The sequence below is a fragment of the Lates calcarifer genome, linkage group LG15, assembly GCF_001640805.2.
Source record: "Lates calcarifer isolate ASB-BC8 linkage group LG15, TLL_Latcal_v3, whole genome shotgun sequence".
Lineage (NCBI taxonomy): Eukaryota > Metazoa > Chordata > Actinopteri > Centropomidae > Lates > Lates calcarifer.
This window is the reverse complement of record NC_066847.1, coordinates 26,879,889-26,904,153: the sequence shown is the minus strand read 5'-3', so window position 1 is coordinate 26,904,153 and position 24,265 is coordinate 26,879,889. Positions and strand designations below refer to the sequence as shown.

General features: G+C 40.9%; 1 protein-coding gene and 1 long non-coding RNA gene across 4 annotated transcripts; one reads left to right on the top strand and one right to left on the bottom strand.

Moving 5' to 3' along the window:
* Nucleotides 1–2,084: 2,084 nt before the first annotated feature.
* klhl38b (kelch-like family member 38b) lies at nucleotides 2,085–6,422 on the bottom strand. Of its 3 annotated transcripts, none has more exons than XM_018684711.2 (5): nucleotides 6,118–6,406; nucleotides 3,833–5,106; nucleotides 3,583–3,724; nucleotides 3,375–3,480; nucleotides 2,085–3,219 (listed from the first exon to the last, which is right to left on the bottom strand). In XM_018684711.2, the coding sequence occupies exons 2-5, from the start codon at nucleotides 5,068–5,070 to the stop codon at nucleotides 2,930–2,932; spliced, it is 1,776 nt and encodes a 591-aa protein (XP_018540227.1). In that variant the 5' UTR covers nucleotides 5,071–5,106; nucleotides 6,118–6,406; the 3' UTR covers nucleotides 2,085–2,929. The 3 variants fall into 3 exon arrangements, with proteins under 3 accessions (XP_018540227.1, XP_018540234.1, XP_050931928.1); XM_018684718.2 differs by having other exon boundaries at nucleotides 3,833–5,053; nucleotides 6,118–6,404; XM_051075971.1 differs by lacking the exon at nucleotides 2,085–3,219 and having other exon boundaries at nucleotides 3,364–3,480; nucleotides 6,118–6,422.
* An 867-nt stretch (nucleotides 6,423–7,289) lies between these two features.
* Nucleotides 7,290–16,925, top strand: LOC127143310 (uncharacterized). Its single transcript, XR_007814608.1, has 2 exons — nucleotides 7,290–7,542; nucleotides 16,669–16,925. It is a non-coding gene; the product is annotated as an uncharacterized LOC127143310 (long non-coding RNA).
* The last annotated feature ends 7,340 nt before the right edge of the window (nucleotides 16,926–24,265 follow it).

The following is a 24,265-nucleotide window of genomic DNA, read 5'->3' as shown; positions in this document are numbered from 1 at the left end:
CCATTTGAGTAACCACATAGAGCCACAGTGATGTATGTGTAAAAACTGAAACTTGGAGACTAAATATGAATTATTGTGTGAACTACAGGAGGAACACAGTAATGCGTATGATGTTGTGAGTCTCTGATGTCTAATTAAATCTATTTCTAGAACAGGCCAATCTGCAGGATGACATGGAAAGTCCCACCAAGTGTTTGGTCAGTTGGTGACTGACTGACTGAGAAGGAAGCTATGACCTAAGGCTCTAAAGAGTTTTGGTTTAGTTTAGCCACTGAATCACAATGATGACTCAGAGATGTGCTCTGGTGTTAGTCCAGCTTGTATTGAGGTAAAGTAGGTTGCATAGCTTCTAGTTTTTGCCTGTGCTAATAATGTGGATCTTGGGGGTAAAGTTGGACTGTTGGTCAGCCATGCAACCACTTTGGTCCAGACTGATATCTCATCTACTGGATGGATTGACATTCATGGTCCCGAGTGGATGAATCATACTGACTTTGATCCTCGCACTATCAGCATGGTCAAGGTTTTTACTTATCAGTTGAAACATGTAATCAATATCTATTTACTGGATGACCACTGAATTTGGTGTAGATATTCATGTAACTAAAAAGATACATCCTAATGATTTTGGTGATCCCCTGACTTCTAATCCGTTTCAGCTGAACTTTGAGTTTATCTCTGAGTAGAAAATGTTTACATGCTACCATGTTAATCTAAGATAGTGAGCATTATACCTGCTGAACATGGATGGCCATGTTAGCATTGTTGTTGTGCGCATGTCACAGAGTGAATTTACATCAACAGCATCAATATACACTATCTATATATTTCCTAAACATAAATTTCTCCTGTATGTATGTGTCAATATGGTATTTGTCAGCAATATGGTATTGTGAGACATATAGCTGCACGAGGCATTAAATTAGAATGAGTCAAAAGGTCATTAGTGAATAATCTCTCTCCACCTTTCTCCTCTGTCCGTCATCCTTGTTTATGTTGTGATGTTGTGACTAGACGAGACAGCTGCTCACCTTAATGACAAACACACACTCTCACATTTGCACACAGTCATACACATTTACACCTGTTGCTGTTCCTCCTGGATGAGTTTCATCACTCGCTCAGATCCTCTGTTGTGAAACCCTGCTTTCTCGCTTCCCTCACATCTGCCAGCTTTCATAGCAACCAACAGGGCCACATGCCTCACGTGGTGTAACATTTGCCCTCCTGTTTGTTTCTCAAAATAACATCAGATCACCTATACAACTGTAGTTTTTCCAGTCCCCCACCTTCCAGTGCCCACTCCACCCACTGTCCCCTGGACTCCATTCGCTGGCATTGAGTGACTGAAACATCTGACCCAGTGACTCCTGGTTTCAAAGAAATGCACATAGGCTCCTGTGTAATACCTCCTGGTCACATTATGTTTACTCCACATGAAACGGCTGACATTGGTTTCTGAAAGTCATTGATGAATGAAATTATGTAATCAGTTTAGCTGTTCTTGATCTTTAAGGAATCATTTCAAAAGAGCTGGTATAATACTTTACAGAGATCAGAATCAAGCAGCTCTTTCATTCATTATGTGTCATTCTTGAAGAAATCCCAAAAGTCCTAATTGTGCTCCCAGGAACATAAGATCCAGTCCTGCTGGCTTAACAGACAACTTTATCTGGCTTTGATGTCCTTACAGCATCTGTGTACTGTTCTCCCGAGCACCTCCATGTGCAGAACCATAAAAACTCATGTTAGCCAGCTGAGACTTCTTTGCGCACCCCTGGCTTTAATTTCACCTGCAACAAGAATACCAAAAGAAATTCAACGTGTTTCTACAGGATGATATTTAAGGCTGCTCTTTGTAAAGGGATACCTTTTTTACATTATCGTCTGCAAATTTCCATGTGACGTTGCAAGAAACTTGTCTGGGCATGTAGAGATCCTGTGTGGACAGGAGTGTGAGTGGGGTCAAAGAGACACATGATGAGATACACAGGGCACATGTGCTGCTTAGACTGCATTCACAGTCAACTGACTGAGAGCTGTTAACACTCACTGTCCAGATAAAGTGGTGCAGAGAGGCCATGTGTAAAGAATAACATTTTATTACTTGGAGAAAACAGTACAAAATCCTTAGAAAACCATTTCATTTATACACAGGTTCATTAGCAAAGCCATGTTTTCAACATACAGTAGATATGATGTTACACAACTATACTGTGCATTATATTACATGAGGGCAATAGGTCCAAAGCAGTAGAAACTGTCAAAACTAAAAACATTACCACTGGTCATCTAAATGCTGCCTAGTGCTACATTTTTAGCAAAACCTTGTGACCTATGATTTTTCTTGATTTAATCACTGCATGAAATATTTGGTGTTATCACAATGATTTCATCATCATTTTTGCATTGAGGCAACAGACAGTGATCCAAACGTTCACCAGACATGGCAGCAGGTTCAAACCTAACAGCTGAGCATAGCTTTGACTTGCACCAAACCGTACACAGCCCTGGATTTAAAGATGACAAGTGAAATCTCATGATTTAGAGCAGGCTGAAAATAGCACCTTCACCCTTTGTGAAGTCAGACAGGTTAAGAAGTAGCTGTGCAGTAGGATGGCTTGTTTTTATAGGTTTCGATGTAAAAGAAAAACAACAACATAAAAATCACATTTTTAGGTATAAAAAAGACTCAAGTATTACAGTTTAGAATCACCAAATAGACCTGAATGTTTAAAATACTTGTGGTATGCTTTCTTTTATGTATCAGAACATTTCTGCATAAATACTTTTTAACTGACAGTCTTTTCTTTTTAAAATGATTGTTTTAAAATTAACAGAATTAAAATTTGAGTTAGACTTCAAACATGACACATGAAACATTGACTAAAAATAAATCACAACATTAAATCCTTCCCCTCTGTCTCAGCTATGATTTTGTCCATGTCTGTGAGACACATGTCAGAGTCAGGGAGCCATGGTCAAACACTTTATACGGCAGAGTCCCCTTTGACGTCCAAGTGTCTGTCTTCGGATCGTAGCACTCGAAATTGTCCGAGTCCTCGATGATGTCATGGCCATTGATGTAACGTCCGCCTGTGATGCAGAGTTTGTTGTTGAGGACGGTGGCAGAGTGGTGCATCCTCCTCTCCTTCAGGTTGGCACACTTGATGAACCGGTTGGCCTTGGTGTCGTATGCAATCATTCTCCTGGTGTATCCTGTGTCAGGGGAGATAATACCATGAGCAGGGCTGCACGTGTGGCTCTAGCAAAATGTAGTGATGTAAATCTACAATCTGATTTATCAGGGAAAAAAAACAATACTGCTGAATTGCAGCAAAAAGAATATGGTTCTCTTTTTCTTCATTTACTACCTCCAATGATGTAGATTTTGTCATCCATAATGGCAGCTGGAGCAGACACGTTCTTCACTGTTCTGTTCTCCATCTTAGACCACATGTTCCTGGCAATGTGATACACCTACAGAGGGAGAGGGGAAGCAGGAGTCAAAGCAAATAGATTGAGTGAATGAATGAATGAGAATGGATAAGAGGACAAATCAGTGAAGCCACAATGTCTTACTTGTATTATTCTGACAGGGTTCTGCAAGGTGTCTTCTCCTCCAAACATATAGATCCTCTGGTTAGTAGCAGCCACTGCAGGGTGCAGCACAGCCACAGGCATGGGCGCCATAGACTCCCACTGGTTAAACATACTGTTGTACCTAATAGCATTATTGGGATGTGTTATTATCTGCCATATTTGCATGTTTTATGCTGTGTGTGTTGTAACACACAATTTGTTGACTAATGATAATTATGGTCCATTTCACCTCTCCACGCGGTCTGTCACCCGTCTGTCAGGCCCAAGGCCACCCAGTGCGAAGATGAAGTGGAGATAGGAGACACTCTGGTGGGCAAAGCGTGGCTCCAGCATGGGCTCTGCCGTTCGCCACTGGTTGGTCTTAAGGGAGAGGGTGTAGACAGTCGTGCTGACTTGGCTGTACTTTGTGTTTGTGGTCAGGCCTCCAATAACATACAGGATGCTGTGCAGGGCAACATAAGAGGCCTTGTACAGACGAATGGGCAGCTTGGCAAGCCACTGCCATTTCTGGCTCTTCTCATCAAAGACTAGCGCCTCCCTCGAGGTCTGCTCATTGTTCTTTCTTCCTCCTACCACCACCAGCATATCATGGTAGGTGTAGCGCCTTGGTGCCACCCAGAGATGTTTGAAGTCCACTTCCGTGTCTCCGATGCATTTTGTGTTGACAGAAAACATGAGGCGTCTCACAGATTCAATGAGCTCTGTGCAGAGAGTGGAGGACTGGATCAGAGGGTCGTTGGCTATGAACTGGAAGAGGTAGGTGGGGTGGATGTATCGAAGGCGAACCTTCTTGAAAAGGTCACTAATGGCACCACGCCTAGATAAAGGATCATGGTGGATCCAAGCAACAAGTGTCTCAAAGACCTGTTCCTCTTCTGCACAAAGACTGTCGTCCTCCAGGTATCCCATAAGCTCTGGTAAGGAGAGCTCACACAGATCCTCAGATGCTGACACATCAGAGAAGCTCTTCATGGCCATCTCCTTTGCCTTGTCTCTCAAACTATTACAATTCATGATATCAGAGAGTCTTATCATGCTCAAACAGTTTTCTGGGCTCAGCTGCTCCTGAAGGAAACTCGAACAGGCCTCAAAAAGGCGGCCATATTGCAACATGGACGCCGCCTGCATCAGGGGCAGCACAATATCCATGCTGATAATAATGAGTCCAGTGTAAACATAGTCAATGATGCTACTGAGAATGGTTGAGGTGATGCCCTTTAAGTCAATCTTGGTCTGCTGTCTCTCCATGAAGTTGTTGCAGAACATGGCTCTGAAGTAAGGACTGCTGGAGACCAGGACATTACGATGGCATGGGATCTCTGTGTTATCTGAGCACAGTAACACGTCTGTCAGGATTTTCTCCTGTCTCAGTCTGTTTAGCTGCAGGAGCAGGTTGGAGGACTGCTCTTTGTCTTTGTAGTGGAAGACTTTGACTGCTGGTCGGTCCATGCTGAGGAGAGTAACCATGTTGTCATTGTCAAACCATCTGGTTTTCAGGCTTTGCTGTTGTTGAAAAATTTAAATTCATCAACTTGAATAAACAGTCAAACAGTAACAGTAAAATAATGGTCATCGACCTTCAAACGAATGAAAGCTACTTAGATGTAGGATTCAAATTACTAAAACAAAACTGAATGAGATTTTAGATCATTTCAGCCCTCTCTACTTGTATAACTGAATAACAAATAGTGCAATAATAAAAGAGAAAAAGGCCTCTGTATTCAATACAAGGCCACAACTTTCATTCAAATACCCAGAATTAACAAGGAACATAAGGCTAGTAAAGCACAAGATCCAATATCTGGAGTATTTAGCCAAAGATTAAGTCAAAGATTAAAATACATTACCATACTGCCAGGCTAGGGGAATCGTTCTTGTATCATGTTTTAGTAATTTAGCCTGTAAATATTCAGTGCAAACTTTCAGTAAATTACAGTCCAAATGTCTTGTTTACATATTTTCAAGTAATCTGCAACTTGTTCAACTCACGACTATATCACTAACTTTGTTATTTTATGGATTTAATATTATTGCCTTTCAGCCCAATTCACCACTGCTTTCATGAACAGGGCCTACAGTATGCCTGGCTAATTATTTTGGAGACTAGTTGTCTAGGCAGATTACTACAGAAACACCTGCACAACTATTTCTGTTACAGAAGTGTCATTGTCACTGGATCAGTGGTGCTTCTGCTGTGTGGCGATATTTCATGTTATGAGCCTCAGAAATGTTTTTTTGGTTTTCATTTCGAATTTTAATCTCATTGAATGTGACTGCAAAAGTAAAATGTAAATTTAAAGGAACATAATACAACTCATTCATTCTCATTCAACTTCAAAAGATGAATCTAAAATTGCACTTCAGCATGCAAGTGCAATGTTAAAGTGTTTTAAAACAAGGTAAAGCTTATGTTTGATCTATATTTAGCTAAAATGTATTCAAAGCAATGGTAACATCAGACAAAACCAATGCTGCCTGTGGCTCATGAAGCCTTTACTAAAATACATGTCTTACCTGTTCCTCTTCTCGCTCTCTTTTTATGTGTTTTCTGGGGCTCCCACTCTGTATTCAAAGCAAGATCTTAGCAGAAAATATGATGTCTTGACATTTTCCTGTACTTTCTTCCTCTTTTCTCTCGTGTTGATGCTGTGTGACTCTATGTTCCAAAGGGGGCCGTCTCTTTGTAGGAGTGTGTTGCGCACTGTTTGTTGTTATGGTCTCTTTCCACGAGGCCTGTGTGTACATTCCTCCCCTAAAAATAGAGCCTCTCTTTGGCAACACCACTGCAGACTCACATGTGACATGTTAGAGCGCTTTCTCGGTATCTGTCTGACTCCATCCCTTAATCTGTGTTTCTATCTATTTTTTCTTTCTTTCCCTCTTCCTCTAATATCATATTCCTACTCTGTTTCTTCTGCCTGCAAAAGACCTCTCCTTTCTTTGCTATAGTTTGCATTCCTATCCACTCCATCATCTCTATCTCTGTCTGGCACATGATTGTAGCAGTAAAAACAGCTCTGATACTTGATAACACTCATTTTGTTGGCTGCTCAGTCTGTTGGCTGACTGGTGGAACTCAAAGATACAAAAACAGGATTAGGTTACTGTAGAAGCAACATAAACACAGATATGAAGAAGTCTGCAATACAAGGAAAAAGAACGACCACATTCAAAACATACTGACCACAACTATTGATATTACAAATGAGACACCATGAGTGCAGTGAATGTGTTTCAGATTTACCAAGAGGCTTGGGTTAAAGGAGAAAAATGAGAAGTGTTTTTACTCTGACCATGTGATGCCCTGTTTACGGTTTCTCTTTTTTACAGATGTATTCATCCTTTAGACATAAAGAAACATCCTGATTTAAGTCTACATCAACAACAGATGCTTGCATGTTCCATTATTGTGTTTGTTAAGCTCATTTCCATCTCATTTGTTTCATGCTCACTGAAACAGATAAAGTCTATTCACTATAGTACCATCTTTCACGGAATACATCCCAGAAAGTGGCAATGTAATTGCTTGCCCATTCCTTAAAGCTGGAGAGGAATCAAAGCATCAAAGCTTACAGGGCTTTGTGGGTACACAAAAACAACAAAACTAGAATGCATTTCAGTCGACACAGATACAGATGTGACATGTTTTTCTCGTACTTAGGCTTGTTTACAGAGCTCAGCAAATCAGACTTAAATAGCTACTTGAGCTACTGCGACCACTAGAGTGCAGTTCAATGTGGATTGCACAACAACATCACCAGCTTAGACCATATACTGCTCGTGTTTACTAGCCATCTCTGTGGACGGTTTGTCATTTTGTTGTTTGTGGGCTACGCTGCAGATGACACAAGCACTGAAGTTGCTGAGATTGCTAAAAGATGTGAGGCAGACCCACAACGTTTGCAACAAAGGAGCTGTACATGATGGCAGACTGAAAATGTAAGGTCACAGAGTTGCCGTGTGTGAAACCACAGAGCAAGGGCTGCTCTCACAAAGCAAGCAGCATGTAACTAAACAGCACCATCTAGTGGTTGTATCAGTGAAAACTCAACTTGGTGGCAATGAAAAACTAGTTTCCTTTCTAATTAACGCCAACGGATCTGACTTTTTAGTGTGTGATTGGGGGTTTATTTCAAAGTAAGATATGCAATTAACAGGTCAGCTAAATTGTAATGTTGTTGTTATCTCCGACAATGATGACTGACAGCAAAATGCCAAAAATGAATATCTGTCCTTTTTGCATGGATCTGACATTAAAATAATCTCATCAATCTGTATAGTCAAGGGCAAAAGCTCAACTTGTTTGCCCAGAAGACTGCAGTGTCATTTTATAACCCCCCACTCTCATATTCAAAGCTGTGATTGCATCCTTTAAAGTTAAGCACATTGTCTGTTATCTCTGTTCCTTCACCTTGACAAAAAGGACTCATTAATGTCTGCCTTAAGGCAACAACTTATATTAAAAGTTAAAGCTTTGGCACACAGTTTGCAGCAGAGCATTTTCATGCAGCAGCATTACTGTTGCCACCCACCACTTGGTGCTGTGTCTTCATATCACCAAATGATTATCTTCTCATAAGCACATGGTCTAATAGAGCCTATACCCAGGGGATTTAGATCTCGCTGATTAGTATTGGGTATGAGTGAGCGTGTATGTATGTGTGTGTGCATGTGCGCACGCGTGTGTGTGTGTGTGTGTGTGTGAGTGAGTGTATGTGAAGGGCAGACAGCTCTCCTTGGTCAAATAAAAGACCATTTGAAAGCAACATGGACACTGAGTTCACACTGAGTCTATTTTCTCTTCAGCACTTGACTTCATTTGATTGTGCTCCACTTAGCTCAGGAGTATTTTTTTGCTACATGGAGCCCTTATTTTATGCTCAATTAAGGTCTTCTTTATTAAATCAATGTGAAAATGAATGAGACCCTTTGTACCAGGTTTGTGCTATTCCACAACCCATTAGGGAAGAGTTCAAATCCTATAAGGTATATAAACCAACTGTCTTTTCTGTCTGACTCATGTATGGCATTGTCCCCAAATTGTAAGTTTCCTCCTGAATTCCTTTCTTCTTGTTCTGTGATAGATCTCAGGCTTGGTCTGAGGTTTGTCACTTTTGTCTCTTTAGATAGCTTGCCCTGGCGCTGGGGCACTGATTCTGTGCTTGAATGAGCTCACTGAGACGTACAGCCCAAACAAGCTTTGCTTCCACAAGACAGAAGAAAACAAGGCTGGTTAGGTGCTTGTGATTTGTGCAATAGATTTTTTTAATGAAAATATGCATGAGCCATAAGTGCCCCGTTACATAGTGTGGTGACAGGATACGAGTCCCTGAGTTCATTTTGAAATCACACATTTGTTGATCACTAAGGGCAATACACAACTGCTGTTTCAGAAATACAGCAGAAGAAGATGGGAAACTTGAACAACTCCAGATTATGTCATTATATTACACATATGTACAAATTATGCTCAGTGTATGCATGCACTGCCCACAGTCTGCCAGATTTCATCCAGTACATGTATTCATTATCTCTTATGAACCACTTTTGAATCCTTCATCATTTGCACACCATTTGAATCCAGTGCATGGATGGCAGACTCCAACACTGACTCTGCAAAGTAATGTATAAAGATGAAACTAATGAGTGTAAAGACATCTAATGGCTGTAGCAGAATAAATGCCAGCCATGAACAGCATCAAGAAATGCATTTGATATGATGAAAATCTCACACATTACAACTTTAAGATTGCATGACCCTTTCTTCTGCACAACTCAATTTTCACAGTTGACTTTTCACTGATAGTCATTTATAGCGGGAGACGGGTGACTGAGGGTTGTTTGCTCAGTCGCAGAGCTGATGTTCAATACTATCTTAAAGTGTTAAATTACCTGTAGTATTGAAGTAAATTTAATGAAACATTTATATCCATTTATATTGGCAATTTAAACAATTGGCTTAAGTGAAATACTCAGTGTTGATCATGTACGCATAGGTGTGCACGGACAGCTCTTCAAGAAAACTTCAGCTCTGATGTAATTTTGCAACTGAGTTTAGTGTAGGATTGTTGATTTCAAGAAATGGATGGAGATTAGAAATTTAGTCTAATTTGCCGATACCCCTTTTCAACCAGCATTATTGTATCCACTAGGTGTCAGGCCAACGTTATGCAAATTTGAGAATGGTAAAGAGCTGTGTTTGTCCCCTGTGACTTCCAAGAACCTATCAAGGCTAAACTCACAGTCAGTGAGTAAACACAACAGATGCATAAACTGGTGAGATGAGAATTGTCTCCTTATTATTTTAGCTATTTTTAGGCCAGCACGACAGCGCATTTTCTATAAATACGAAGAAAGAAAATGAAGCTATTAGTCCCCGCAGATATCTCCAAACTGTTTTTTACTGCTGCAAAAATGCACTTATGGTGTGAAATTTCAAATGACTATTTACTCAGGCACAGATAGCCAAAACAATTGAAAAAGACAGTGAGAATCATGTGATAACCTCTTGAGTCAATCTGCCATGGGGTATTATTCCCAGGCGCCAAGAGATCCATGCCAGGCAACACTGAGAGCAGTAATCTAGCTTTGATGGAGAGACATCCATGCGTAAATCAGCAAAGAGCGCAGGGGAGAGAGGGAGGTTTGAGGAGTAGCCCACAGAGACAATGAAAGAGGGAGAGAGAAAGTGGGGTAGGGTGGTTTGTGGGGGGAAGGTAAGTGTGAATGTGAGTTTCTGTACATACACACGCGCACAAGCAGGGATGAGGTCTTAAAGGGCTTATAGTTAGCTGCTTAAAATTCTTCTGATGTAACCAATGCATGCAGGACATGTTATTTGGAGAGACAAAAAGTGCTTTGTAGTAACAAAAAATGTGGAGGTGGAGGGGGAAATGCTTTGTGTTTACTTGTTGTGCCCTCCACTGTAGCCCCCCCAAGGTTCCCCTTGTTGATATGGCAATCACTTAGTCATCGCCACTGTGCAACATGGCAGACACAGCCTGCCTTTATGTCTGCTGTAATAGAGTCAGCCACCCTGTGTGGGTTAGTGGGTGATGTGTGGATTGAAGGGGGTGTTTGTGGACATGTGTGTGCCGTCACGTGTGCTATATGTTGCTAAACGTGTGGGAGGGAGGAATAGGTGTGTGCACGTGTGTGTGTGTGTGTGTGTGTGTGTGTGTGTGTGTGTGTGTGTGTGTGAATGTGTACAGCAGATATTGATATTCCACTAGCAGCAGAAGCTGAAGCCAATGTCTTTAAAGTGTCAGTGCTCAGCAGCCAGCCAGGTGTACCTGAGGTATAGAAGAGAGAGAGGGCAAGCGAGGAAAGGGAGCAAGGGAGTGAGATAGTAATGTGGAGAGAAAGAGAGAGACCATGAAAGACAGCAGAAATACAAAGGAAGAGGAGATGAAGAGACAGACACAGAGAGAGGAAAGCACTATAGAGAGAGGGGAAGATAGAAAAATATCGAGAGGGGAGGGAGAGAAAGAACACTGGCAGATTTTCTGGAGGTGAAATTACTCAGATGTCTTTGAAGGCCTCTATGACTGTCTTCTCCCTCTGTATTCTGGGCGACAGGCAGACAGACAGAGAAACAGATGGACACAGAGGGAGAGGTGGATGCAGGCACAGGCAGTGGAAATGTCAGGTTTCAAAACAGAGCAAATAAGTGGTTTTAAGGTGCAGCAAGGGTCAGTGAGTCGATGATAAGACAAAGCAATAATTCATAAGAACACCAAACAGCATGGTGGGCCCTTTAACAAGCTACAATTAAAATCATATTACATTCCAGAAGGGCTTTGACTGAGAGTCTATAGAGATCTTGTCATACTGTGCTTTATATCTTTTTTTGTTTGTTTGTTGTTATTAATTTAGTGTGGGATGGTGATTCAAACAGCAGGTAGACATACAATTTTAAGCCAATCTCTCTGGTAAAATTCGAGAGCAAGAACAAATAGCACCCATCTCCACAGGGGTGGTAACAAGTTTCTGTGAGAATTCCCATCTTTGTCACCACTGTTTGTGGTATGGTCAGACCTTGAGGTATGTATATGTAAAGGTCACTTGTATCAAACCCAGAGAGAACTGTCGCACACACTACAGTATCCCACAGGTCTTCAGAGTATTTTAGCATCTTTAACCTATTGTTTTGGTTTTATAGCCAGCACCTTTGCTCTTTTCATTTACTCGGGGCTCTCATAAGAGTTGTTTCCAGTCGCATCAGGCAGCTTAGCTCATCGCTCTGTAATCCCACTGTACACTATTTGCCAAGTGCCAAATGGTTGACAGACAAAGTTAGCAGCTAGCTAATGAACACAGTGGAGCATTTGGCAGCTGAAGAGCCAGAGATTTACTCAGAAGTTGGTGGAGACCAAAAAGAGAGCTAAAAGGATATTAGACTCACACTTGTCAAGTGGCCAGACACACGAATCCAAATAAATGCTAATATTGTTCTGTATCTGCCTGTAGTGTGAAATAGCAACTCTTTTCTAACAAGTTTGCTATTTCAACCTTAGGCAATGATAATGTGTTGTGTTTATGGCTTTTTGCTGCTGTTCTTACGTGGCCTAAAAATGAAATGCTCTCTTTTTTAGGTGATGTTAATAAGGGGAGCTGTACTTTCTGACGTAAAACCTCATTTTTGTTGAAAGAAAACCTCATACTGCAAAGTTCTCAACTCAGGTTTACCAACTCTGATCTTTCTGGGCTTCTGTTGTCATACCAAACTCCAACTTCTCCTCCTCGTCCTCCTGGTATCAGCCATCTTTTCCTACAGGTTCTTGAGTTCACCACATTATCGTTCTTGCACTCAGGGCACCCTCCTTTTCAATGCCTCCCTGTCTTTTCCTGGAAATCTGTTACATCTCTCCTCTCCTCCCTCATTCCTGTTGCACTCCTCATGTATTCATCCCCCTCACTGCCCTCCCTCGCGTTTCTAAACACCATCCACTTTAATGGAATGTAATTTACTGGCAGATAATGAAGCTTGGAGATGATGACTGTTGACCTTGTCTAAGATGGTGGTGTTTTGTCAAATTAAACCTATTCAATGCATGTGTATGGCTTCACTTACAAGAAACATCAGAAGATAATCGTCCAAACACTGATCTAAGAGTATCTGGAACAAACATTCCAGTGAATAAAGCATGCCTCCTACTTGTGAAAGCACTTTTTTAGCCCTGAATCTGTTTTTTTTTTTTTTCCCCTCTTCTTTTTTTGAACACATGTATCTCCTTTCTGGAATGGCTGCATGTTGTTAGAGCTAATGTACTGGTTCAAGTTCAGAACTACAAAAAAAATAGCATTGTGATAACAGCACAGTCAATGTTTGTTAAAATAAAAAGCATGATAAATAATAATTTCTATCACTGATATATTTAAAAACTGACCCCGTATTCTACTGTGTTCAACATCCGCCTCCTTGGCCTCAGGAACTGTTCTCAAGTTTGTTTCACTGAGTGTAGTCAGCTCAGTGAACTGTATCAGTAGACCTACATTTGCAGTTTTGTCCCATCCGCACTTTATGTATCTAAATTTGAAAAGAATATCTGAGTGGCATCATTTGTGCTGAGCTGAGTTTTCAGTAAGAATAAGTAACAGTATAGCTTTTTTCCCCCATCAACATGTTGAGTTTGCCCTTACCTTGACACCTTAACATGTTTGCATTGCTGCTCAGTTCCTTTTAGCCACTAAAACCAGACCAGATGCATTGCAAATACATCTCAAACAGACAAAACATTGTTGTGGTTTAGTATCACAGATAAGAGGTTTATAGGTTGAGATTTCTTGTCTCTTATGTAATGACAGCATTCTTTGCCTATGGGTTACTGAGATCACATACTGAAAATATATTTGCTCCCTTTATTACAAAGAACAACCCATACAAGACTCAAACAAATCTATGTAGTAAATTGATCAACTGTAATATAACAGACCTATATTTATATTATATTATACAGCTCAGAAAGTGTTTAACAAAAGGAGAAAAAGCAAAGGAATACAGTTTGGTAGAAAAAAACAAAGCCACAATAAAATAGGCAGTGGAAGGCAGGTTAAGACTAAAAAGGCATATCTAAATAATCAACCACTCTTAACATAGTAACATCTGTCCCAGACTTTAGGCATCATGTGCAAAGGCTCTTTAGTCTTTAGATCTGATGACATGACATGTAATGCATTGTAGGTAATTTAAAAATATAGAAAATGACTTGTTTTATTTAAACTCACTTAGAGTCAATGCAGTGAGGCTAATACTCAGCTGATGCAAGCAGAGCATTTGGTCATTGTTAGAAGTCTGGCAGCAGAGTTTTGAACAAGCTGGGGGTGATTTATTGAAGACGGACGTACTGAATGTTAATGAAGAGCATTACAATAATCTCACTAGGCTACCACAAAGGCACGGATAAGTTTAAAAGTATAATGACCTGAAAGAGTAAATACATTTTTTGTTAATTTTCAGAGATTAAAAAATCACTGTGTCAGTACTGTAATGTGACTGAGAGACTTTTTTTTTTGTGAATGTGAGATTGTGAGATTTATTATTTATTATTTATTATAAAGAGATGTTGATCTCAGTGAGACTTTCTGAATAAAAAAGCATAAATTAAGCTGAACTAAATTTTTTCTGACAATTTGGCATTATGTGGTTAGATACAGGGAAGTCAGGGAATGCCAGTGTTTATTAACCATGGGAGTAGGGCCATTAATTAAAATCAAATTTTTGTCAGCATCATGAAAATAGTCATTAAGTCTGCAGACATCATTTGCATTAAAAGAAAGGTGCAACTGGGTGTAAAAAGGGCAGGAGATAATACTCCATTGGTAACATGTAAAAAACGACAGAATTGGACCAAACATGAAGTCCTTAAAGCTGGGTAGACCGACTGACCATCAATTAAAACTTCTAGTCAGAGAGGAAAAGAAAATGTAAAATTTAAGGGAACTGCCAGAAGATGCTTTGAAACCACCTTTTCTAAGATTTTTTTAAAGATACTTTTAGATTTAGGTTTGTTGTTGGTTGAGGTTTTGGTTTCATTAAAAATGGATGAACACCTGCGTGCTTAACATACCCAGATACAGAACCAGAGGAAAGAGAGCTATCAATAATCATGTGCAGACTTTGGCCAATGCACCTTTTAAATAATGAGTAGGCAAAACATCCAGAGGGCTAGAGATTTTCATGCAGTTAATCACGTCAATAACATTAAGGACACATGTGGCTGAATGTGGTCATGCGGTAGGTGTGGTATGTCAATGTCTAAGTTAACTGGGAGGATCATAGAATGCATCCAGCTAATCTTTTCTACAAAGAATAAGGCAAACATCTCACATTCCTGGGAGGAGGCAGATGGACTAGGAATCTGTGCAAATACACCACATACTTACATCACATAGAGACTTTGAGCAAGCTTAGCAAATATGACAATGGAGTCACCAGTCAGCAGAAATTTTGGCTAACCGTAATGACTGTAATGACCATACGCTTCACACAGCTACTTCTTACTTTTTGTGTACAAAGAAGTGCAACACCAGAAGTGGCCAATGCATTTTGTTACAAGAGGTCATTTCAGAAGTGACCAAGTCTCTACCTTGTTTCCACAAATTATGACAATTGTCTTTCTTTCAAGTTAATAGAAAAACAGAGCAACACTGGTCCACTCTAACATCTCCCTGGTTAAATATGAACAAATGGGAGCACAGGGGGTGAGGATTATTAAAAACAATCAGTCAGTCTGATAGCAGCTCACACTCTCACCACACTGCTGCCAGCCCAAAGCTCTACGTGTCTCTGTGGAGCCCCTGATATTGAATAAAGACATGCCACACTCACAGAAAATAGCAAGGCTTTTTAAAAAAATAAAAAATAAAATGCTGCAGCAGTAGAAGGCATTAGATTTGAGCGTGCCATAGTCTGTCGTTTGATGATCAGTGGAGTCTAAAAGAGATGAGAAGAGGGTCCTTACTGAATTTTGGGGAAGGCAGATCAGTCTACATTTACAGTTCAGCTCTATATTTGCACTTTTGATTTCTCCATACATCTGTTTTCAGTGACACCTATATTGTAAACTTGCACATGTGGGCAGTCATGTCCTAGAATCAAACCAAGCTCCACTCTCAAATTACTAATTCTTTTTTTTCTTCCATATAATTTGCTCTTACTGCCTCTCTGTTACGTTATATAGCTGAATATGAGTGCAAGAAGAAAAATAAAGCATTGTGTTTGCAGTCTTCTATTTAAGTATAGGTTTAGGTGAAGTTATACAAATTTAAAATTATCTCTAGCAAATCTTTTGTATAATGTTACATAAAGCATTAAATTTTTTTCACTTACATGAACACAGGTTCTTTATCACAGGCCTAAGACTGGGCGAAATCTGAGTAGTTATACTATCTACTATCTAGTTATATTGAACTGAAATTATATTTGCTTTGTTGGTCATGAGTCATGAGTCACTGTGTGTTGACACTGCTGAGCTAATTTCTCTGTCAAACTAAATGACAGTACTCAGAATGTATTGGGATATAGTCTTACTTGTCATTAAAGAAAAAAAAACTGATGGTACAAGAAGTAGCTCACAAGCCACCCAATTCAAATTTTAACAGTGCAGTTACAAAAAAAGAATCACAACTGGGCAGTAAACAACCTAATCTGACAACACTGAATATGGAAGGGGCTCGGGTTGCATTCATTGGTCAACCAGACAGACCAGAGCTGTTTGTACTTCAGCTTTTCTTTAATGACACAACATGGTGTAAAGCAATAAGAGTTTAAGACTGGAGGAAACAGACAAAGTTACTGGTTCCCAATTTAAGCTTACAGTCCACAGAGCACTGATGGTCTTCTCTCCAACCAGCCAGTTAATTGCATTCACTTTGTGTCCCAAGTCTGAAACAGTGCTTCATTAGTTGACCAAAATGAAAAACCAACAGGACCAGGATGAAAACCACTGATCCAAACACTTACACCTACCCTACCTCTCTTTGTCTCTCCCTCTCTTTCCCTCTCTTTCCCTCTCTCTCTCTCTCTCTCTCTCTCTCTCTCCTTTTTCTCAACCTGTAATCCAGCGATCAGTTGTCCAGGCAACAGCACTGGCTACTGTTCGGCCACGTGCGCAGTGCTGCCGGGTCAGGATGAAAAGGCCTGGAGGGGGCAATGCAAATCACCCATCGCGCCCTGCCAAAGATCCACATAGAAATCCTGGGTATAAGCCTGCCCTGGGGTTTTTCCTCCAGCCATGGTGCAACACCTCTGTGTGTCATTAGCGCTCTGGTGTGAAAGATCTCTGTCATTCACATAAATAAATTAAAGTAATTCCAGGGTTGATATTTAGTTTTAGTTTTTTTTTTTCTCATTTGTTTCTGCTTAAATAAATCTTTTATCAGTACAATATGTTATTTTATTGTAGGGCACTTTATACATTACACTGTACCTATTCTGAAAGTCAACACATTCATGGTATTTGGACTTGCACAATGTTGCAATGTATCAGCAGCTGAAATTATGTACAGAGTGCACGGGGGGGGGGGGGGATACCTTCTTGGAATGCAGAAAGGTGAGTCTGTCCAGGGAATAAACACATACCTGTACATGTGCACATACACTGACTCCACAATCATGTGCTGCATAAGTGCAAATACACACATATGGTAGACTGTCAGCTCTCTTACATGGCATCAACAAGACTCATCGGGCCCACTGTTGTTGAGGAATTAGCTTATAACCTTGTGCACTGCAGCTCTCATGCTCCTCTATAATCTCTCTCACAAACTTTGTGTGAACTCTGGTGCACATAATACCTTCATTCAGGAGTCAATGGCATGTGGAACAACAGCACAAAGCAGAGTTTCTGGGGTTTTTTTTTGTTGTTGTTGTTTTTTTGGGGGGGAAACTGCCAAACAAATGTGTTTCTCTGTATATTCTTAATACTTGTACAGTGGGAATCTGCAACCAAAACTGTGTTGGCGGTAGCTGAAACTACATACACCATCAGTTTTAGACTACACTTAATTTTCAATAGTTAGATTTTAAATCAAACTTCCTAGTGACACTTGTAGATTGTTAATCACTGAAAGAATACATGCAAAGAGTTGTAATTATTACATATCTTCCCCTTTTTAAATACTGCTTTAAATCTGAATCAAAATGACAGGGTAGAGTCAGTCTGGTCACTCTGGCAGCGGCACTGACCTTCCACAGTAAAAAACATTCAAATGGGAAATGAAAGTGTTCTTTTTCTACAAGGTCTATACTTCCTTGTGTCATTTTCTTTCCCAGTCATTTTTGTCTCATTCTCCGTCTGTCAGCCTCCCCTCATACTATCTGTCTGTTTAAAGTGTTCAGTCTCTCTATCTGGATCCTCTCTGACTGTGATCATGAAGACTGCTGCTTTTGGTTGTCAAACAAAAACAGATGCATGGTGCCTGGAAATGACAAACTCTTGTCAATAAACACAGAGTATTTTCCATTTTCCCTCCCAACAAAGAGACAGGAAAGAAAAAAAATCTGCTCAAGAGTAATGACTGATATAACAGTTTTGCAGTTTAATGTGAAGCGGTAACATAATTTGGCCATTTACTATTCCATGAGCTGGTTTCACAGACAAGTGCCATAAGTGGTTTTATCTCTTTGTGCACAGAAATACACTGTTGTGCCTGTGTATCACTTACTAGAAGAGAAAGTGAGCATTTGGAGTTTAATGATGTGTCCATACAGCCCACAGTTCACACAAATTAGCAAAACCCTTTAGGGCTTCTTCTCTGTATTCATGTAATTTAAACCTCTTAATAATTACAGGATTCCCAATGTACTCAGTATCACTCTGAAATGAACTTGATGAGTTCAGCTCCCTCAGTGTCTCCTCTCTAGCAATGGTCTTTTCAGAAAAATGGGATCTGACACCTGTACCAGGGTTCACACTCTTTGCGAACTCAACTCTCACTGATTTGATTTGTGTCACTTTGTGAATAGTTTCTTCTCTCCACTGTTCTGTTACTGGGTACCAGACCTGTAAATACTCATCCTGACCTCGAATTGCCCGCCAGCCCCCCCGAGATAATCCCAGAGCCTCACATAAGAGCGGAGTAACTGTGTAGAAAAATCCGCCGGGAGAGAGTGACTGTTGGAAAATTCTTACTGACTTCTTTTTCTTATTTATCTTTGTGACAGTGGGTCCAGAGAAGGGGATGACAGAGAGAGCGGCCTGGTGTGTTGGCCCTGCATGTTAGGGAGAGGCTGTGATCATGACTGGCAGTAGAGAGACAACAGTGAAGGGAAGGGACGGCAGGGCCAGAGACAAGAGCTGCGATGGTAATGCATGTCACATTGATGAAGCCATGCCAAGAGAAGTTGGGAATGGGGTCAGCTCCACATCCTGTCTCCCACTATCTCAGCTCGGGGCTCTAACTCCAATTTTCACTGCTATCACTTGTTTGGTCTTTCTCTGTCTCTGTATTAGTCTTTTCTTTTCCGCTAATCCGCCTCAGTTTCACTTTGACTGTTTTACCCTCTACTTCTCTGCTCTTTCTACAATGGACACTATTCATCTGTCACCCCTGCCTTTGTCTCTCTCTTCTCTTAGCCTCTCCAAACTCTTTACAATTCAATACTATGTTCTGGACTCCAGACTTTTTCTTCCAAAGGGCTTGAAGCCAGCACTAAACAAGGCCCCCTTTAAAGCCTGCTTGTGTTACACAAATGATAGTACGGTATGAAGCGTTTTTTTTTTTTTTTTTCAAAAGAAATATTTGATCATCCCTTTAAATTCAGGATGTACAGTGTACAAACACAACAGGCCCTTGACATGTACTCAGCGTAAAATGTACTGTCCATCTAACCCACAGCATGTCCTGTTTCCCTCCCAGTAAACAAAGCTATAGCTGTTCTTTTTGTTAATGCAACATGGAGAAAAGCAGTGGGTTCCACAGACTGGATAATCCTCACGCCAAATAATCAGAGAGGTAAAGTGAGGGAGCATTTTGGATTTCACATAGAACATAGATGGAAAAATCACAAATAAATGTAGCTTAATGTTAGCTAGGGTTGCTGTGTTTTTTCTCTCATTTGTTTGTACTTGGTTTTTTGAAAAGCTAACAGCCCTAGATGCGTCAAATATTAACGCAAAGATTCATTGCCATGGTGAAGGATCAAAAAATAAATTTACTCCAATTTACTACAGCACTGCACAGTAATTTTGAGGTTCTCTGAATATTGTCTTATGCTATTTTATACTTATCTGCCTTTACATTTCAGAGGGAAATATTCTAATTCCATCACATTTGTTTAAAAGCTACATTTATTTGTTACTTGATGCACTTTTATGAAATTAACTATCAAACAGTATTAAATGTTAAATTGGATCCATCTGGGACATGATGGTAGAATCCAGCCAGGGACCTTTGATGCATATGTTGCTATCTCTTATCTCTTATGTCATGTGTAAAAAATAATACAGTGATATATATAAAGTAATTGTAATTCTGTGACAGCCTTCTTTTTGATGCCTCGGCACTTTTACAAAAACAACATTTTGAAAGCAGAATTTTTGCTCATGACAGAATATTTTGTGAGTGTTATTTCTACTTTTACTACAGGAGCTGAATACTTGTTTCAGACCACTGGTGATAATTTGCACTTGTGCAGTTTCTGTGCATCTACACTCCCTTCTTACCCACAGATTGCCGTGCGGGTGGCATTAGTCTGGGTGGGCGACACCAAGGTGTCCTGAATCCCTCTGCAGCCCACTGCTCCATTGTGCTGCACAAGGGAGCTTAGGAAGAAAGAAAACAGCGCTAATCATTCCCCACACCCTCACCCACCGCCCTTCCCTTTCCTCTCTGCTCCTTCCCACCTCCTTCCTCTCATTAAAATAAGTCTGAAAGAGCCGGCCTGCATACTGATGCATTGTTAAGCACTCCTAATTGAACTTGAGGATTCTTAATGTGCCATCATTCAAATGCTTAGTCTGTGTGCTCTCGGCTGCTAAGTCCGAATTGCCCTCTGTGCTGCATTTATCTCCACCTCCTCCACTGCACGTCCATTCAGTTTTTGGTGGAAGAGAAGAAGGGCTCTGTGGCAGATTTGTAATGTGCAGGCACAGAGGGAAAGGACATTGACTCCTAATACAACAGAGGGAACAAAAGCATTCACTTTGTGCCAGCTGGGAGTTTCATCATCAGCCAGGAGAGAGAGAGAGAGAGAGAGTGCAAAGTGCGAAAGCGAGACAGAAAGGAGGCAGTGGGAAAGACCAAGAGAGTGAAAAAGTTATTGGACTAGATGGGGCAGGGTGACATCAATAGCATCCCAAGCAGGGCCACAAATTAGCTGGGCGCGAAGCAGCGCAGCATGGGAGCCGACAGCTGGGGCCCTGCGCGCACTGCCACCAGGGGATTAGCGGGGTTTCAGGATCTGACACAGAGGGGATGAGCGTCATGGGCAGAATAAAGAGCAACGCGGGGATTAGAGAGCTTCCCGACACTCCACCAACACTCATGAAGGGCTTAAAGGGCTATAGATATCATTAATGAATGGACAGAAAGAGAGAGAGAAGGTCTGGGGGGGGGCTGTGTTTTTACTTTTATTCAGCCTGACCCCCCCCTACATTGCTTCTCAGATTTTTAATGATCATACATTCCATGTACATACATTAAAAGTCAATGAGAGGCCGTCCAAAGAGGCAAACTGCCCGTGTGTTGATCCTTCAACATAATACACAGCACAACAGACAGAAATGGACAGCGCTGACTGGTGTATGTTCAATTCATGCCACCCTCTGAAGATTAGGTCTGAATTATTCATCTGAAAGTCGTGGTGAAAATGCCAAACATATATTTGAATATTTGTACGCTTTTGTGCGAGTATATTGGAACAACAAGATAGTATTCATTGTGGTGTGCATGTGGGTGGGATGCTGGGATACATGTAGGTATCAAATCTTGCATTCAGATGCAGGGTATGGGGTGATTTTAGGGGCCACAAGGCTGTGTCTTGTTTTATAAAAAGGGAATTGCTGAGTTTTCTCTCATAAACAGACCATTGCCTTCAGATAGGCACAGCCCCACCAGCCAGTCTACACAACCCGCTGTAGGGATTTGCCACTAAGATAACCTTTGCTCTAGTGACTCACAACTCACCAAAAGTGACGCAGAATGCAGAGCTGAAAGTTTACAGAATATCAGCTCAATCTGTGAATTTTGAAATATTCCCATGGAGCCTTTTCCATTATAATGACATTGCTTCTGAGCCAAATGGGATATCCTAGACAGGAAGGCATGGGGAGATAAATCTGCCTGTTGTTTAGGAACATGAAGTTATCATCTTCCCCCTCCTCTGCCCATTCCTCTTTGCCAGAACTCTGTGTGTAGCACTAATGGATTTATCATGAAAGAGTTAACTACTTATCACTGGTTCGCCGCTACAGATCAAGAGCACAACTGGATTTGCTGAAGGGGCAGAACGAGCTTTGATGAACTTCAGTCAAAGTTTAATGAAAGCAAATTTGTGTCCACGGTACGGCTTTGGCTTGCTCTTTTAGCAGTCTCTCAGTCTGTAGGCACAGAGGTGGGTGTTTTGGGAAAGAAGGTGTTGTATAAAATGCAAGCCCATGGCAGAGCTCTGTTGGTCTGCCTGTGTGTGTGTGTGTGTCAGTCCATCAGGAAAAGATACACAGGGTCATCAATTTTGTCATGTCCAAGGACAAAACAAACAGATCCTACGTGGAGCTTGTGTGCTTATTCTCTTCCTCACAGCTTCCCTTCAGTTCACTCAGTATGCCCAAACGACAAATGCAAGTTGTTTTGGAAATGAATCATTTGGTACACAGGAGTGCCTGCGTCCCCCTGTGTGCAAACACACTGCAAACACTGCTCGAATCATACTGTGTCAGAGAAGCCACACCTCGTCCTTGTGTACAATATCCCACCATTGTCCTTAGAGATCCCCTGAGATCCCAAGGAAGGGCGTGTGTGTGTGTGTGTCACTTCTTTCTCTCACCTTTGAACAAACAAAGGTCGTATAATCTGTTGTAATATGCCTGAGGAACAAACAGTATAATGTTCTCTATGCGAAGTTGTACTAATTTACTGTACTTCTTGTATTCTGATTGATGTTACACAGAAGAGCCTTGTTGCAATTATTGTGCTTCTGTACTCTTGTTGTGGCTGCAGCACACTTCACAGTATTCTTAGTGACAGGTGCATAGGAGGAAAAAAAGAGAGCGATTTGGCTTGAACTTAATTTACAAGAAACTCTCATATGTGAATCATTGCAGTGCCAATAAAATAGTTCTGTGTAATTGCAATGACAATAGCGTGGGCGATTGTTCAAAAAAGTTTTGATTTGAAGCTGTAATAACAAGGTGTAGAAATTTGAACGCAGCTTAATTGCTTCTTTGTTGTCAACACACTTTGTTAAAAATGGAATCAGGAGCTTTGTTGACAATAAATCTCAGATTCAGACCTGAAAGTGAAGCATTAGTATTGCTTCAGAGCAAACACTCAGGCTCTGGAATGTAGTGGTGTAGTCATTACTGCCTCCCATTTTCACATTGAGATTTTAATCATCGGCTACAGTATTTCTGATTGATGTGTGTGCGTGAGTTTGTGTGTGTGTGTGTGAGTTGTGTGTACACACATATATCCTTGCACATGGGGGGTTGTAATACATCTTCGTAATTAGTCTCATAATTATAAGGCAATAAACTGCAGTACACATGGGAGACTGATCCATCTATGGGATGCTGCAATTACCCTGCTAAGATGTGTTGCTGTGACAAATCTCCAAAAGCAAATTGGAGCTCTGCACTTTTCTGGTTAAAACAATATACAGACACAGGCTTAGTTCAGTTTAGTGCAAGTAAATGTGTGTGTGATGTATGAATGTGTCAGAATAAAGGGTTTTAAGTAGTTCATTTGGTCTGTTTCTTGGAGTGGACATGGTCTTAGAGCTGAATGAGTTTCCCAAAAAGACACCAATGTTATGTTGGTTTCATTTTAAATTCCAGTCCTGTTGCTACATCGTTCTCTGTGCATTTTTTCCTCCAAAGGCTGTCTAGACCGTGCAATCCCAAATCTTCAAATGCTGATGCACAACAGCTTGTCTTCGGGTTCTCGTCAATCTGGTCGATGTGGTGATATCAGACGGCCACTGAGTGAGTCTAAATTGGCTTTGCCTCCATTAACTCCAACAGTGCCTCATTATCAGCAGCCAACATCTAGCCTGCAGGGCCAGACCTCTGCTACTCCGCCACCCACTAGTTCCATATTACACACACACACACACATGCACTGAACACATAGGTATGCACAAGCACACGCACACATAGGGATGTTCTCACACTCACGCTCTAATACTTCTATTTCCATATCTTTGATTAAGCCAGCAGGATGTACAAGTTGCTACTGATCACACCTGCTTTCGTAGCAGACAGCCACAAAGGATGATGGGATGCTTATCAGCAGGAGATGGAATAGGAAATCACAGGTCGTCCCATTGGTGGGAAGCCGGAGGAGAGGAGTAGGTGTGAGGGGAGATTTTGCAACGACCACGTGACAGTGGAAACATGCGAAACAGGTCCTGTTGTGCAAATAGCAGTAATTCAATATGAATGAATGTGAGGGTCAAAATATCCCTCCTCTCAGCATCAACATGTTGATGAAACACTCTCAC